Below are 17,994 nucleotides of genomic sequence, written 5' to 3'. Positions count from 1 at the left end.
GCAACCTAACATTTCTATTTTGTCATGTCCTCTGCTATCTTTGGGACTGCCCAGCAAAGCTCAAGAGCAGCACATATGTAGTTTGTTTAGTCTGGTTTGTAGTCACCCGGCTTATTGTAGCTTAGTGTAACAAACTGTCTCGCTTTGAATTTGCTGAGCATTTAATCAGACTTTATTTTAGAAAATTAACAATGAACTGCCTCTATAATTGAGAAGACTTAGGCTCCTCAGCCACATTATGAAGAACACCACTTGAGAGGCAGAAATAAATACAGTATTGTTATATCTTTCAATTTCAATATGATCAGATAAGATTGTAGTAGCCAACATTGGCCTACAGGTGGAAGCAACAGAAGTACAACTGTCAGTTGGCAGTATTGGGGAAGAGGGCCAGCAAGTAGGATTGGCAGATGCCCAGTTTTGGACCAGAATGTCTGGCTTTAAAATTGTTTGTAAATGATTCCCCCCTCCACCCCCACCAGTCAGCGAACCAAAACTTTGCTGCATGGCAATCGTACCGGCAGGTGATGATGGAAGGGAGGGATCTGATTGGGGGTTTCGCTCTGGTGACTGCACGTGCGCAGCAGTAGAGTTGTGTGGATCCCCCACTTCAAAAGGACTCCCCCTATCTACTAGCAAGGGCGTAATAACCATTTCCACACACACACACACACATGCACACAAGAGCCCACACACACACATGCACACATGTACACACAAATGCTATATATTACAGTGTCTTTCTGCTTGAAGACATATTACAATATTTTCATTTAGCAGACGTTCTTGTCCAGAGTGGACTACGATGAATATAAGAATATAAGTACACCCATACACATGCACATTGACAAACACTGACAGGCCCTTCAGCACTAACATACACACACACACACACACGCACACACACACACACATGCACATACACATGCACACACACAGCTGGAACACACAAGGGTTAGCTGCGTTACAATCCAGCCTCCAGACCAATGCGGGTCTTTTTTTTTAGTGAATGATTTGGTGGATTCATTTTCTGAGCCGTTAACCTGTAATTTGCTGAGCAGATTGCTTTGTTAATCTTAGTAAGGGTAGGTCATGCTCATGCCCCAATTGTCACTGTTTACATATTGGTGAAAGTATACAGGGTTACATGTAGAGCTATGGGCTTGGGTGACTGGAGACGACAGGAGTGAAAATAAGCATGTCAGGAGAAGTGCTTGTTAACGCTCTCCCGTATTGGCAGAGCATCCTGCAACAATAGGATGGGTCTATTTAAAAAAATTCAGCCATTCAGATTTAGAGTAACGGGGGAAAATCTATAATAAATAAAACAATTTGTTGAGATAATACTGTTCAGTAGACATATTATGCAAATATTATACACATGCATATTGATTGCAACTGACATTAAAGTTGGTATTACCTCCTCAGCACAGACATGGTGCCAGATGACAGTGAAGGTTTTGTAACCTTGCCTCACGCTAATGCACATAATGCTTAACAAAGACCCATCAGAGAAATCCACAATCTCCCGCAAACACACACCCTGAAGATCCATTAGCCTGTAGCCCATAAGGTGTCTGCCAGCACTTATCTTAAACCCTAAGCCCCCTGCCTGCTTTTACAACGGCACATTGCCCAAATGTACACATTGCCTAAAAGTGCAATTGCGCATAACCTTAGCCTGCGTTTCTGACCTGTCTGACCTCATGTGAAAAGCGTCAGGCTTTAACGTTTTCTTCTCCTTAACCTTGTGCCAAGACCTCACCACAGGAAGAAGAAAAGGACCCCCATTTACGCCCGGGGTCAGCGCTGAGTTTAATTTGCAGGTATGAATGTGCCAGAGACAGGTGTGCCTGATGGTGATTGATACTGACCTGTCCTGCCCACCGTGGAGACTGCTGGAATCATTCTCATTCAGGTTTCTGGTATTGCAGGTATCACTATAGCCTGAGAATGTCTTGGATGCTTTGTCTGGTAACTGATCCTGCGAAGACAAAGGCCTGCAGCAACAATATTTAGACACTAGAGGTAAAAGCTTGACTAAAGAGCAAGGGTGACACTATGGTATAGTAAAATGGGTTTTGTTTTCATAGGCTTAATTCAGGCTAGAACAAAAATATTGATCAGTATATTGATTGTGCTTTATCTCTAAAAGTTACATATGACACTTCATAACCCAGAGGACTAACCTGTACACACTGCTTATGGCCAGATTAAAAAGTTTCGGATGGACCAGATGGACCTTTTACCTTTTACCTCCGTCTGTCCCACCCTGATCCAACCCCTTAACGCAAACAAGTTAAATATTAAGTGTGGGATTACGGATGTCCACATACAATAGCAAACATAGCATCTTGCAAACATTTTACGTTGTCCTTTATGAAGGGAAACCTCAGGACAGACAGCATAACATTAGCCTCAGTGATCCAGGGCTTTTTTGGGTGAAATATTCAGCTACATAAATGGTTAAATGACAGCTGCGTTTAATGACATCAGGAAAGATACAGAGTTACCAATGCTCAGGATCTTCTCCCTGCACCCGTGGATCTCAGAGATACAGGAACTCAGACATACAGGAACTCAAGGTTACAGGAGCTCAGGTTTACAGGAGCTCAGAGTTACAGGAGTTCAAAGCTTAGGCTCACACCAGCTGGAAAAGTTTAGTTTACTCATTGTGCTTTGCTGTCTGTTAGACACTGATTTCGACAGAGGAGAATATAGCTTTTATTTCCAAACAATATAACAAACTTTGCCACCATGGAAGTTTTTAACCCTCCAGTTCATAATGTAATGTCTTTGAAACACCCAAAAGCTTCATTTTTCAGCATGAAAATTGATGATATAATCATCAATTGTCCTATGAATCCTATGAATGTGTAAAATTGATGATGACCAATTTGGAATTTTTATAAATTGGGCACACCATTTTGGTGCAAAGATACTGTTCCAGGTATAATTTGACCAGATGGGAAATAATAGCAATTGAGAATGCAGCAGAGTGCTATAACAGTGTGAAAATCAAATTTTTAACTATCTGCAATACATAGACACACAGAGACACCCAGGCACACACACACACACACACACACACTCAGACACACAGAGACACCCAGACACACACACACACACACACACACACACAGACACAGAGACACCCAGACACACACACACACACACACACACAGACACCCAGACACACACACACACACACACACATACACATGTACACATGCATCCAGACACACACACACACACAAACACACACACACACATACACATGTACACATGCACACAGACACACACACACACACATGTACACATGCACATAGACACACACACGCATACATGCACGCACGCACACACACATGCACACAGACACACACACACACACATGTACACATGCACATAGACACACACACGCATACATGCACATATACACACACACACATGCACATACACACATGTGCATGCACACACGTGTACATGCGGGGAAACTCCAACTTCTCAACGTGAAAAAGACAAACTGGCGGGTGGAGCGCTTGCCGTGCCTGTAGAATCCTGGGCCTGAAGTCACAGAGGACGAATGGAATGACTGGCTCCTTCCCGAGGCCGTTGTCCCTTCAGGCAGTACTTGACCAGCGAGTCAGGGGAATATGGCATCAAGATATGGGTGGCATGTGACAACAGAAGATCCACTCGTGCCTGAATACAACACTGAAAGGAAGTGTGAACAACCTCAATGAGTTCACAGGTACATAGAGCTGCAAGGCAGTGACAGCCCGTTGGCCTTTGATCAATTGTGTTCAGCAATATGACTGACGTGTCGGCATACCATACATTTTTGATCTGGACTGAAATTTCCTGTGGTAAGGAAAACCTCTTGTGACCCCCACATAGAGGTCAGTGTTGTAAATGAGAATTTGTTCTCAATCACTTTTACCTGGTTAAATAAAGGTTAAATAAATAAATAAAAAGAGAGAGAAGATGGCACTTGCCCAGACTCCCGCTACCCCGCATTCATCGCGAGGCCCATTCAAGTGGAGAAATATGGTCCTGCTCCACCTGAAGTCCAACGTGAGGCCACAGTAAGGGGAGGCAAGCGGAAGAGGTGCCAAGCCAGCCCTTCCAAACAAAGACTGCGACTTGCAAAAGACTGAAACTTAAATGAAATCTACAAGTCACCATGCCATTCATGAGCAGAATGAATATAACCCATGCAAGTGATCCACAAATATAACAAAGGGGTTAGATGGTTTTTGTCTTCACAGCCAACATATGCTCTCCATTTATTTATGCCATACGCTCCTAATAGTAAAAAGTGAATTGGGAAAAAAAGCAAGCAGCACTAGGCTTTGTTTGACCTCGTTTCTAAATGAATACTGCAGAAGTGACTGCCTATCTGAGCTGTTTGTGGTATTATGATTTTTTTTGGTCATGAATACTGGAGAATGTTAGTAAGTGTTTCAGGGAATCAATAAACTTCGCTGTACATGTCCCGCGTTGCTTCAACTCTAACAGGGTTAATTCAACTCTAACAGGTAACATTTGGTCCCCATTGCGATAAACTCAATATGCCAAGAAAGTTCAGGAATCAGACAACCTGGTAATATAAGTCCAAACTTCGCCACTGTTTCTTTTTTAATTACATAATATCGCAAAATACATGAGGAATAGGTTTGACTGGAAGGCATAAAATCAGCGAGTTTCTGCCACTTGTCCATATCACCCTGCCTCCCGGCGCTCCCGGTTACGTTTAAAATGAGGGATTTAGGAATTTCATCTTATGGGGAGAACTTAAATCATGTCTGGGTTTTCAATAAGCTTGTCGACTGCTGAAAGCAGATAAGAACAATTAATGTACATACACAATTACTTCGATATTTAAAATAGTCTAATAATTTTTATTGTTAGATTTTTACAAACATATTTTCTGTTTAAGAAATTAATGTGGTCTCTAAAGATGTGGCAAATATAACTGATAAATTCGCCCCTGCTCTGTGTACCGTACATCTCTAATTATTACTAACGAAATGTATTGCGGTTAAACCTGTTTTAATTCCAGTATTGGAAAAACAAGGTGACTGGATCGTCTGGTCTTCAAAAGGGGACCTCTACTGGTTATCTCATAACCATTAACCCCCTTTCAATCATTATTTACACCTTTAACAACTTTCACAACGTATAACAGGATGAAAAGGCTTGTACAGGGTGTAAAAAGTATTTAATGGGGCAGTGGAAAATGAACTCCAGCTGTGAGTGACGGATTTGTTGTCATTGCGCACGGCCCGCCGAGCACTTTTTGACTTAGAAACAAAGACTGAAGGGACACTTGGACATCGCGTAATTCCAGAGTCAACAAACTTTGTGCACAGCTGTGGAAAGTTTATTTTCTTTTGCGTTTGCAAACAATTCCTTCAGAGTCCTCGTACTCTTCCCCGGGGACTCCAAGATGGGGTTTACTGATATTCTGGATCAAATTGGTGGCCTTGGACGCTTCCAGATTATTCATGTCACTTTATTGTCGATTCCGGGTCTTCTCATGGCCAGCCAGAATCTGTTGAATAACTTCACAGCCGGTACTCCGGGGCATCACTGTTACGTACCCAACGGGACCTCTCGAGCAATCGACCAGAATATTTCCGTGCTGGAGGTGGGCAACCGGGAGATACTCCGGGCTTATATCCCAATGGATGGAGGCTCCAAGCTGTCAAAGTGTACCAGATTCAAAACGGCGCAGTGGTATCTTATAATGGCCAATATGAGCGCCATTAATACGCACGTCAATTTCACAGAAACGGAAACGGAGTCGTGCCAAGACGGTTGGACCTATGACAGGACTGAATTTGAGGCCACCATTGTCTCGGAGGTAAGTGACCATTCTCTTGCAGTTGTCTGCGCCAATTGTCTGTGCCGCGGATGTCAACCGAAATGGGGACGAAAAACCTACAGGTGCACTCATTCCAGAACAGACATCCAACATAACGAGGGGCATTGAATATATGTTTCAGTCTTATGTTCATGGGTACCGTTTCTACAAAGCACGGCGCGAAATTATTTCGTTTCTGAAGATAGGCTTAAATTCCACTGAAAAAATGGTTTATTGGATAAACCTAAATTGTTAGTTAAATTTGTTACACCTATGCATATACTGAAGAAAAATTGTTTATGTTTATCCATTGAAACATTTTTTCAGGGTAGCACATCAATGAACTACCTGTAGTTGACATCAACGGTACACAACACGATAGTAATTACAAGAATTTGCCCAATAGCTTCAAAGGATTATAGTTGAGTAATAGCAATGTATAGACCAGAAAACCATAGCTTTGGGATGATTGCACTAGTTGTCAAATTCATGTAAAGTGAAAATGCAAGTAATGGCATTGAAGCTCTGGGATGAGATAATGCCAATCCGTGCCTGAAATTAAGTTACAACACCGGCCCTCCTTACACTCAAGGTACCCCCGAATTAAGACCATAATCTAATCATTGCGCTCGTGATGCACCAAACAGAAACAAACGCGTAAAGGATGGCGTCCAAAATAAATAACGAATCAGGTGTCAGGGCTTTTTGTTTTGCGGGGTGGGGAAATGCAAGTCTGATGTCTCAGTATAACTATATCCTAAGCTTCTGGTAAAATAAATACACGTTAATGATAGAGTTTGAATGGAGACAAATGAAACATCAGTCAGCTCTGACATCTGCCGAAGGCAAATTAATTTAGAATTATGATTATAATGATTAAAGATATTGGTTCAATTTAACTATTTAACCATTATAACTTTTACACAATTTTTTTTTTGATAATTTGTACTTGCAAAAATAATATAATTTCTAAGCATTCAATATATTACGTGTGTTATTTATTTCATATAGTATTTTTCGCTCATCTTTATCAGTACTCTTGGCAGACACCGTGAACATATTGTTCCCATTGTGCGTTCAGCTGCGGAAAAATTGAATGTTCTGTGTCTCTAAAGACTTAATCAAAATGAAAACCTTTGCTCTAATGTGCTTCTGTAGAGCCAAAGTGAATTGTAAGGGAAGTTGAGCCTGAACTGACAGGTTCCTGGTGCTCTGTGCTTCACAGTGGGACTTGGTGTGTGCCCTGCGCCCTCTCAAGCAGATGACCCAGACCATTTACATGGGGGGCGTCCTCACCGGAGCCATCATTTTTGGGGGACTGTCGGACAAGTGAGTCTCCCTCCTTCTTTTTCCCCAACACTGACACCATCTACACTCTAGTGGAGCGGAGCGGGGCTGACCTGGCATTAGCTTGGATGACCACCATCCCTTCAGGCAGATCTTCCGATCTAAGTTTTAAAGAGACCCTTATATTGTGGTATATACATTTTTTATTAAAAGAATAGCCATACCTACTGACAATATGGGAGAACAGTTTTTAGTCTGTCAAGTGAGAAATTATAATGAAAACGCTCTGTAGATTCCTACATGCATTTTCCCCCCATGAAACTTAAAACCTTGTAGAATGGGGCCAGTATATTAGGCACCTGTTCATAAAACAACTGGCATATTATGTCAACCCTACACAACCTGATCAAGAGTCTGTGACTTTGCTGCCCTGGAACAGCAGCACAAGTATGACCCCAAATCAGACTCTCCTCTCCAAATGTATAAAACACATTAGCATCCTGAACCTGTATGTACTGATCTGTGAGAACAGTTATATTGGTACTGGATTAACATTCTCCAAATGCCAGAGACTGTATTTCCAATACTTAAAATTAATCTCTCTGTGGTTTCCTTCTTTATTTACTACTCACAGGCCGACTTAGTGAAACATATTTGTGTTGCTTCTTAGCAGCAAAGGCAAATGAAATGCGTGTAATGAAATGCAGGACTAAGACTCCTTCTTCACCGGTTGCTTTCAGTCTTTCTTTTTTCCACCCTATCTGTCTCACTGCTCGCAACCACCTCCCCCCCCACACCCTTTCTCTCTCTGACTCTCTTCTTTGTTCCCGCGTCTCTCTCCCTTCTTTATGTTGAGTATATGTTTAACACCACTTCCCGACCAGCGTGCAGAATCACATGTTCAATGTAAGATATTTTCTGCATGCGCAAGTGCAATTTTAGACAAAAGGGGATGTAGGTATGGCACCATTAATCGGTAAAAACCTTATTTGTGGAAAATTAAATCAGTTTAGTTTTTAAAAAGTCAACGTTTTTAGCATACATACTGAAACTGGGGGTGCTAAGCGTGCAGCTACACCTGCCTGAACCGGGGGGGGGGGCTAAGTTGCAGAATCAAGTAACCGGCTTTTCATGAGGGTATAGTGCACTCATGCATTCACCTTTAAGCCAATTGCTAAAGGCTACTGCCAAACTCCTGCAGGCTGGCTTAGGTCATAAATCTAATCAAATAGTAGCTGAGCTGCACTGGATCCATGGATTTAATATCTTGCCTGAGGATGGAGATTGCAATACTGACTGGACTTAACAATTATTGCCTCCAACCATCACCTCTGTTGTTAAAAGCAGGAGTAAATTTACATGTTGTAGCGGGATTCAACAGCAGAGAGGAAATACCTCCTAACATGTTCATGTTTGGTCTTGTTAGAAAGAGGCTGAGACCATGAATGCTGTTTTGACAACTGCTTGATGACAGTGGTGCCTCGTGTGGTCCTGCAGGTTTGGTCGCCGGGCACTGTTGATCTGGTCCTACTTCCAGCTGGCCACCCTGGGGACCTGCACGGCCTTCTCCAACTCCTACCTGACCTACTGCATCTTGCGCTTCCTGACGGGCATGGCCGTGTCTGGTGTGATCCTCAACACAGTCTCCCTCAGTGAGTCTCCACCCATGCCTTAAAGTCCCATGATCTGGCCAGGCCTGGCTCGTCACACGCAGTCAGAAACGCTTTCCCTGTGCCGACCAAGCTCACAAGGCCTGGAACACACGCCCGGCCAGAGATGCAGCTACCAGCTGCTTGAAACCGTTTGTCAGGAATCTTTAGTCTTTTGAAATGTTGTAATAATATGCGATGCGAGGAATATTTCCGGGCTCCAATGCCCCACAGTTTGATTCAGGTGGTATCGGTGTGGGTGGGAGAGGAGGTAAACCTGTTTCAGTCCTGGGTGTGGCCTGGATGTCTGCTGTAATGCGCGTAGGCGGGACTTACGTGATTCTGTGCCCACAGAGGTGGAGTGGATCCCCACCAAGACCCGCACGATTGTGGGCACCTTGTCCTCCTTCTTCTTCACCTTTGGACAGATGGTCCTGGCGGGCGTGGCCTACTGCCTCCGGGACTGGCGCAAGCTGCAGGTGGCCGTCTGCGCTCCCTACTTCATCTTCTTCCTGTACAGCTGGTGAGGATGTGATACGCGGACTCCTATTGGCCGGCTGTCGCTGAGCAAAGCCGCCCCCCCCCTTGCATACCAGGGCGGCTCATACTGTCCCTGTCTCCGCCTCTCTCTCTCTCTCTCCAGGTGGTTCTCAGAGTCTGCCCGTTGGCTGATGCTTAACCGCAGGCCGGAGGATGCGCTCAAACACATCCACCGCGTGGCCCGCATCAACGGCAAGCCGGAGATGGCGGAGAAGATCACCCTGGAGGTGAGAGAGGGAAGGGAGCGAGGGACAAATGGATTTGGGGATAGGTTAAAGCTGGACTGAGAATCGGTGTGCGCAAGCAAAGGCTCAGCTAACTGTCCTGCTTTAGGAGGGACAGACAAACAGAACGGCAGATATGCAGATTCATCTAACTTGTATGTGACGTGCAGTTTAATTACTGTGTGTGTGTGTGTGTGTGTGTGTGCATGTGCATGCAGGTCCTGAACTCCAGCATGCAGAAAGAGGTTCAATGCAGTAAGTCCATCTACACCATGTATGACTTACTGCGCACCCCAGTGATGAGGAAAATCTCCATTTGTCTCATGTTCGTTTGGTGAGGCTTCCATCTCTCCATTTCACGCTCTCTATTTCTCTGTCTCACACACACAAACACACACACTCTCTCTCTCTCTCTCTCTCTCTCTCTCAACGTCTGGCCATGTGCTGTTAACTGTGACCACTGATTGACAGAGCTGACCTTGGTTGTTCATACACATTCATATTTCAACACCAGCAGTCAATCATTCATGATGTAGAACAGATGATATATGTAAAGGACTGTCAACACACCGTCAAGGAATAACAGGAAGGACTGTGGGAATCTGTCATTTACACCCAGGCCTCATTGTTCCTGAATTAATTTTCCTTTCCATAGTCCAAATATTCAAGCCCACTAACAGAGTGCAACAGAGTTTTTCTATAAGTTATAATTAATGGTCATTGCCACTACAATACACCTTATCGGTTGAGTACACTGTAAAAAATAGTGAAAAGACTGGCAGAAGTGTTGCCAATGAAAAATCATTTAATGAAGAAAAAAACTGTAAATCCTGCTATTTTATGGGATGGATGTTACACAATGAGTTATTGCCATTATTCTACATGACTTTGACAGTGGTTTGAAAGAAGAAAAAAACAGTGAAATCCTTGTATATACAGAATATATGTTTTCTTCTCAAACGCCATGTTTTGAGCACATTCGTTACGGTATCTTCTACCCGAACCAGGTTCTCCACTAGCTTCGCTTACTACGGCCTGGCCATGGACCTGCAGAAGTTTGGCGTCAGCATCTACCTGATCCAGGTGATCTTCGGGGCTGTGGACATCCCTGCCAAACTGCTGGCCATGGGCTCCCTCAGCTTTCTGGGGAGGCGCATCTCCCAGGCGGCCTGTCTGATCCTGTCTGCGGCCGTCATTTTCGCCAACATCTTCGTTCCCTCAGGTCAGACCACAGCCTCAGCATTTTCACTGCAGAACCAGGCCTTTAGGCTTACAGTGCCGTGCAGTATGTCACTGGTTTTGCTATGTGGGTTTTCTTTATCGTGGGGGCCTTGTGTTTTTTTTTTGTTTCTTTTTGTTGCTAAAACAGGATTCGTCCTTATCCTTCACATGCAGTCAGTTCTGAGTCAAATCTAAAGATGGTATGTTGATTGAGTCTGGGCTTGGCATCATTCTCTGACTGTGTTTGCTGGAGGTAGGCATGAAGTAATGACAAGTACTACTGATACACTGCCCATTCAGTCATTTCAGGAAATATGATTGAGTGTTACCTCAGAGTGCTAAGGGGTTGAATTTAAGAGCTGGAGACTCTGGCCTCCCTCACCCTCCTGGGTCAGTGCATCACCAAGGCAACCTGTCTGATCTACCACTGTCATCTTCGCCAGCATCTTCACGCCCAATGGTTTGACCGTTGAACATCTGTTTGACCCCATGTACAGACATGCAGAACTTACGGACCACCCTGGCTGTTTTGGGTAAAGGGCTTACCTCCGCCTCCTTCACCTGTGTCTACCTGTTCACAGGAGAGCTGTACCCCACCGTAATCAGGTACCCCTTCTTCTGCACGCACTGCTGTAATTAGCGGGAACACTCGGAGACTCTGTTTGTGGTGTGCCTTAAAGACAGCTGCTGCCATCCTGGTTAGGGCTACAAACACATCTAGTGAAATCACAAAGCGAGGCACTGATGTCATTTGTTTTCATGAGTATCAGGCTGCATAGAAGGACTATGCATGATAAGAAAACATCCGCAGTTAGCTGTCTGGAAACGTGGCTGCACAGCTAATATGTGAATATGTAAATAAGTAACCACTTCAGTTTAAAAATGCCCTCTGTACCCTCAGTACCAGTATCCCAACCCCCAATCCCCCCACCCCACTTTCTCTCTCACCTCTCTGGGCCTCACCTGATCTGCACAAACGTGGGTACAGTGAAGTGAAGAAACTAATGTGATTCTAATGTTGAAAACACTGGTTGTGGCTGTACTGAAGCATGATCATGTGTTCCTTAAGTTAAACAACATATATTGACATTATAAAGAATGAAAATGTATGTGATTTCGAAGAAAGTGGCTATCCTTCTGTTCTTTTTTGTTTTTTAGTTCTTGTTTTATGCCTTCGTCATTATTTTCTAAAATGATACTTTTTTTTCAAATGTAGAAGAAGAGCTTTTACAAGTCTGTGTTGCGCCCTCTCACTCTAACTCTTTTGCTCTCTCTCCCCCCCCCTCTGCAGGCAGACAGGCATGGGGTTTACTTCCACTATGGCGAGGGTGGGGTCCATGGCAGCACCTGCTGTGTTGATCCTGGACGATTACCTGCCCACCCTGCCCAGCATTGTGTACGGGGGCTCGGCCCTGGTGGCCGGCATCTTCGCCTTCTTCCTCCCAGAAACCCTCAACGTTCCCCTGCCGGAGACCATCGAGGATGTGGAGGAGAAATGGTAAGAGTACATTCCACACATCGGAGTATGTTAGAGAAGCATTCTCTAAAACAGATCAGAAGGGAAGTGGGGAAAATCAAGATACATTGCACTCATACTTGAAATTTGGGTGAATGTAAATACATTTGAGAGGATTGTAGGTGTGTGCAGTTTGATGTATCAGGATGTGATGAGAGTTATACTGAAATGGGATGTGATGAGAGTTCTACTGAAATGGGATGTGATGAGAGTTCTATTGAAACAAGATGTTATGAAAGTTCTATTGAAATGGGATGTGATGAGGGTTCTACTGAAACGAGATGTGATGTCAGTTCTACTGAAACGGGATGTGATGAGAGTTCTACTGAAATGGGATGTGATGAGAGTTCTACTGAAACGGGATGTGATGAGAGTTCTACTGAAATGGGATGCGATGAGAGTTGTACTATAATGGGTCTGTTTTCTCACAGGGGGAGACAGAAGGGAACGTCGCAGAACATGAAGGAAGTGGTAGCATTGCAGGACATGAAGGAGGGCGTGGAGTACGAGGACGGAAAAACTATCGGCCTGAACGCCCTCTAATAAACTACACACTCCCATGCACTGACTGACCAGTAAAACACTCACTGTACTCACTTTCAAACAACGCACTGACTTGAACACTGGTTTCAGCATGTAGGCCTCTAATTAGTGTAGACCAACACATTATACTGACCAAATAATGATTCAACAGGGCAGAACACGTATGCCACACTTTTAATGGGAAGTGCATGAAAATGGCTTGTGTTCCTTGTGTCCACCACAGGGTGGCGCTACATATCTGAGAGCAGAGATGAGACCTTTTTCTTGCCTCCTGTGTAGAGCACAGAGGTTTGCTGTAGAATGAACCCTCTGTTCATTGAAATGACAGAAATCTTCAGTAATGATGTTTATAGCAGTTCAGAGGCCACCGTTTTAAGTTCAGGGGAGTTAAGGAAAAATTATGGATAATACATGATAATTATGTCTATATATAATTATATTATAATTATAAATATTATATATAATAATATTTATGTGTGCTCCCTTTGATATTGAGATGTATGATATTATTAGTACTGTAAGTATTGAGCATGCATTATAACTGGACTTGCGACAAGGATCTTTCTCCATCTAGGGTTCTATTTTGTTTTACTCAATCATTTTGTTTATGAATGATATCACTGTAGTGCTTAATTTAAAAAGAATCGTGCCACCAGAATAAATTCAGCCCACCTGAACTTTATCATACCATCTTGAAATAATGCCTGCCCCCCCCATGTCATTCACAGCCCTCCCTCAAATCCTCTCAGTGATGCAGCTGCTATGATAACTGTTCCCATGCTTACACTGTGATGTGTGTCTATGCCTGTTGTACTACAGACTTGGAATGATAATGTATGTATCTCTTTAAGCTTTTTCTTAACACCAGAAATTCAGAAAAGGTAAACCTTTAAAACTGAGATTTGTTTAGGATGATTAATGAAATATATAGACAATTATAACAGAAGTTAGACTATGACCTAAATATTTTTCTGTTAATTTCCCTGGCTTGTATTCCTTAGAGTGTTTATATCTTACTTGAGGTTGCTGTCCCCTTGAACTCTGACATCACACTGTGGTGGAAGAACCCTATAGTAAGAACAACAGATGTTGTCTCAGTGACATGCAGTCCACTACGATTGCAATGTAAAGCTTTAAGCCACAAGTCCAGCGACCTTCTTAATGCATCATGCAGTATTTTAAAATGACTGCATCTCTGTAGCGGTTAACACTGACAATGTGAACAAGAAGTTGATATCTACTCAAAACAAGTGCACTTTTTTGTTTTAAGGTAGGATGTTTTATAGATATGTGTAAAAAGTGAATAAATAGTTATAAAGCATAGCAGAAGAATCTGCAGATAAATTTTTATACAGACATTAGTATTACCATTTCATGGACTTTTCACTTTAACTTAAAGTTAGTAATGAAGACAAAATGACACTGTTGTAATGGAACGTCAACCCCTGGCCAATCAGACTGTTATATGGTAAATATTTATTAATTTTCATTTTAAAATGATGTATGTTTCCTGTTGTATTGCGGCAATTTTATTATTGGTTTTAGAAAGAGGATATTTAAATATTTAGTTTTAGCCAACATTGTGTTGACAGTTTATCTCTAAAAGCTAAAGCTAATTTCATGAAGCAAAGCTTTTTTACAAACAGTTTTTCTGCTCAGATTTTGTCCATGGCCTGTATTTTTGGGCATATTAAAAATTCAGTAAATACACACAATTGTCCTTTTTGTTACTTTGCATGTGCAAATATGTTACTAAATTCTATATGTCAACTGCATTTTGCTTGTGTTTTAGCACTATAGAACCGTTTTTTTAAATTACATGCCAAGTGCTAATTGTTTGAAAGCTCATTACACCACTTAAATGTAAACATTTGACATTTTAAATGAACAATGCCAGACACATCTGAGGTAGCACTGCAGCTGAACCGCACAGACACACACACACACACACACACACACACTCCTCCCATAGACTTGTCTGTGAACCAACTCCCTTCCATATTACAAATCAGTTAGCATGCTACATGATGCCTAGGGCTAAGTGAAAGGCAACTTATAGTAAACAGTTAGCAACCTGGAGGCTGGTGGGTAACTAGGAGGTGTCTATGGAACAGTAAACCAAGGACCCCTTGCTGACTTAAACCCAACCTATGCAGGCAGAACATGGTCTTACTAATGGGCCGACTGCTTGTTTTTGAACAAGCAGCGCTACCTCTGGGGTAGAGATGAAACAGAGATGGTGTGATTTACGACAGATGCAGTACATCTGCAGACCTTAGGCACAGATAAGCAGCCAGACTGGGGAAGCTGGTCTGGTGAGAGCAAGTCGAAATTATTCTTCCCCCCAAACTTAAGTGCAATCCATCAAACTCCACATTCCAGAATAAGTTTTTAGGGTTAGGGTTCTCCATCTCACGGTAGGCCCCCTTCCCCCCATTCACTCTATAGTACTTTGAGGCTCATACTTGTTTTAAGTGCTACAACAATACATCCATTACCAAATATTTTTTTGTATTATTATTACTGCTATTACCATATTGTTAAATCACCTTTTTTTCTTGTGCTTTCTGTCTATGAAATGCCTGTTGAGTGCTGGAAGCATAAAATAAGGCTTTACAGCTTTTGCTTAATAACATTCCTCTATCCAGACAGACTCAGGTAATTATCATTACGCAGCTATTTATACAGCTGTACATGTACTGAAAGCACTAAAGGTGATGAAGTGAAGTACAGTGCTTACTGAAAGGAAAGAACTGCTGAACCTGCAACCTGTGCACACATGTCCCTCAATAGAAAAAACTGTGCGGAATATTAGAATGACTGACAGGGAAGTACAACTCTCAAAGCAGGTGCTTCCACACCTTGGATCATAATATAAGATAACACAAGATAACAAGATAACATAACATAACATAGCATAACATAATGATGAGAACAGGCCATTCGGCCCAACAATGCTTGCCATTTTCCTGACTGAATTAGTGTTCTGATTAGGCTACCTGCAGACTAGATAGTATCTGACACCGTATCAAGCCTTGTCTTGAAAATCCCTGGAGTTTCTGCCTCTACCACATGAGCTGGCAGGCTATTCCACACATTGACTACTCTCTGCGTGAAAAAATTCTTCCTAATGTCTTCCTAATCATGCTGTATTCAGGGCATCTGCACAGAGAGCTTGGTCGGTTCATAAACCACAAGGTGAGGATTCAGAACACAGGTCCAGTGGCAGAGTCAAAGCTGAACCCAGGCAAGCAATGGCGTGACTCCACAGTTTCCATTACACTACCTGAAGGCTTTCTGATCGCAAATGCATTCAAACTAAGTATATTGAAATTTGAATAATCTTGGGGGCAAATACCATTTAGAAACTCAACATCCCCACAGTTTAAAGCAATCTGTACCTGTTTCCAATGACCTTGACATGCTTTGTTTCTGTCCTGAAATGACTCTAGTAATTTTAATAGAAAACAGCCAGACATGCACAATTTACACAGGTAAATTGTCCTTTTTAGTTTATAGCTGTCCACTTCTAAGTCATCCTCTATAATCCACTTGAGACTTGCACATTTGAGCCTCTGCAAGTCTACAGTATGTGCAGAAGTGTACTGTACTGTGCGAAATTTTAACCTGGTGACTGTGCTGGGTTTGGTCAGGACTGGGCACTTTGGCTTGGTTCCCAGATGGAAAGCTGTTAGACCCTTGAGTTTAATTACTTGAACTGTTTAATTGAAAGCACACCTGTGTAAATGTATCATTTTGCGAAGTAAAATTAGAGCTATGTAAGTTGCCCTGGTTACAGGGCTAAGAAAATATACAGCACAGTTGTAGTCAGTGGGAGGCGATGAGCAACTCTGTCTGCCTTGTAACTTCCCTGGCCACATAGATTTCAATATTTGGCACGCAGACTCACTAGAGAACGTCATTTTGATCACTGTGGACAGTCAGATGTCCATTTTGGTAGGCTCCTGGAATATTTCGTTTTTGTTTGAATATGATTCCAAACCACAAGCCAAAGACATTTTGTCAGAGCTAAAAAAAAACAAAGAAAAAAAAAAGATTCCTGAGCATTGTCAACCTCTAGGAGTTTCTGCAGTAAAACAGTGAGGTCAGTCTGTCCAGGATATCACACACATGCTCCAACTCGTGTTTCCATGAGAGGTAACCGAATTGGCTCATATGGAAAAACAGTGCTGTAAGCGGAGTAGAGCCAGGTGCATGCCACCTGGAGAGTGGTGACTTCCTGATGCTGTTCAGGCAGTGGATGGTTCTATTAAAAGAGAGAAAAGAAGAGGCCATACCCTCCTTCCTTTCTTGAAGCCCCTTAGTGTTTTTATTTAAACCGAATAAAGAGAGCAATATTCTCAGCTTCTTTAAAGATGCAAAAGAATGAGTGGTGCCAGGCAGGAATGGCTCTGTCTCTGCTGCCAGCCTAGGCAAGATCACGGGGGGATGGAGGGATGGGGGGTGTGTAGGGGGGGTGGCTGCGATGATGCCTACAATTGCCTATTTCCAGAACCAGCCCTGATCTAGCCAACATCGTGGCAGGCCTGGGCCGTATACAAAACAGCTCACTTGCTTACTATTGAGTGCACACAAGTACAACTTGTATACTCAGTAGAACCCAAATAAGCAGTTTTGGAGACTGCCTTGGTCTTGAAAGCCCAAGGGTCTCTACCACTATATGGCTGTGGCTACATTAAGGACTCAGTGATAACTTATAATACTGCCAGCGTGATATTCACCTTGAACCCATTTTGACCTATGCCCCTGTGCTCTGCTATGAACTATCATTTGAAGAATTTAAGGTAACACTTTACATTAAGTTGCAGCTTACACACGTGTTGTTAAATTATAACTGATTTGGTAACAAGAGGTTATTACTGAGTAACTCCAATGTAGGCAACATTGAACAACAGTGATTAGTCATTATTAGTCGTAATTTAACTACACAGGTATAGCAGCAATTTATTGTAAAGTGTTACCAAATTTATTAATTCCTTTAGTACTTAAAAATATGACCTAATCTCCTTCCACTTCCCTGGTAAAACAAACAGAATAATTCCACTTAAGCCACCACTCTACATGCCAGCACGTACACGCACATGCATGGCATCCAGTTCCATTGAAATTCCTGTTTTGCTTCAACAC

At 42.7% G+C, this 17,994-nt stretch overlaps 1 protein-coding gene across 1 annotated transcript; it reads left to right on the top strand.

The window, feature by feature from the left end:
* Window positions 1-5,232: 5,232 nt before the first annotated feature.
* On the top strand, window positions 5,233-14,555 carry oatx (organic anion transporter X). The gene is made up of 10 exons (XM_064351723.1): window positions 5,233-5,866; window positions 7,092-7,195; window positions 8,651-8,805; window positions 9,157-9,325; window positions 9,446-9,569; window positions 9,785-9,900; window positions 10,574-10,788; window positions 11,285-11,393; window positions 12,079-12,285; window positions 12,735-14,555. The coding sequence occupies exons 1-10, from the start codon at window positions 5,450-5,452 to the stop codon at window positions 12,844-12,846; spliced, it is 1,728 nt and encodes a 575-aa protein (XP_064207793.1). The 5' UTR covers window positions 5,233-5,449; the 3' UTR covers window positions 12,847-14,555.
* The last annotated feature ends 3,439 nt before the right edge of the window (window positions 14,556-17,994 follow it).

Source organism: Anguilla rostrata, chromosome 9 (genome assembly GCF_018555375.3).
Source record: "Anguilla rostrata isolate EN2019 chromosome 9, ASM1855537v3, whole genome shotgun sequence".
NCBI classification, from domain to species: domain Eukaryota; kingdom Metazoa; phylum Chordata; class Actinopteri; order Anguilliformes; family Anguillidae; genus Anguilla; species Anguilla rostrata.
This window is presented reverse-complemented; position numbering and strand designations above follow the sequence as displayed.

Bases quoted from the DNA above. Each gene is read 5' to 3' on its own strand.
- oatx (XM_064351723.1), top strand. From the start codon at position 5,450: ATGGGGTTTACTGATATTCTGGATCAAATTGGTGGCCTTGGACGCTTC. The intron at 8,806-9,156 runs GTGAGTCTCCAC...CTGTGCCCACAG, and splicing joins CCTCAACACAGTCTCCCTCA to AGGTGGAGTGGATCCCCACC. The intron at 9,570-9,784 runs GTGAGAGAGGGA...ATGTGCATGCAG, and splicing joins CGGAGAAGATCACCCTGGAG to GTCCTGAACTCCAGCATGCA.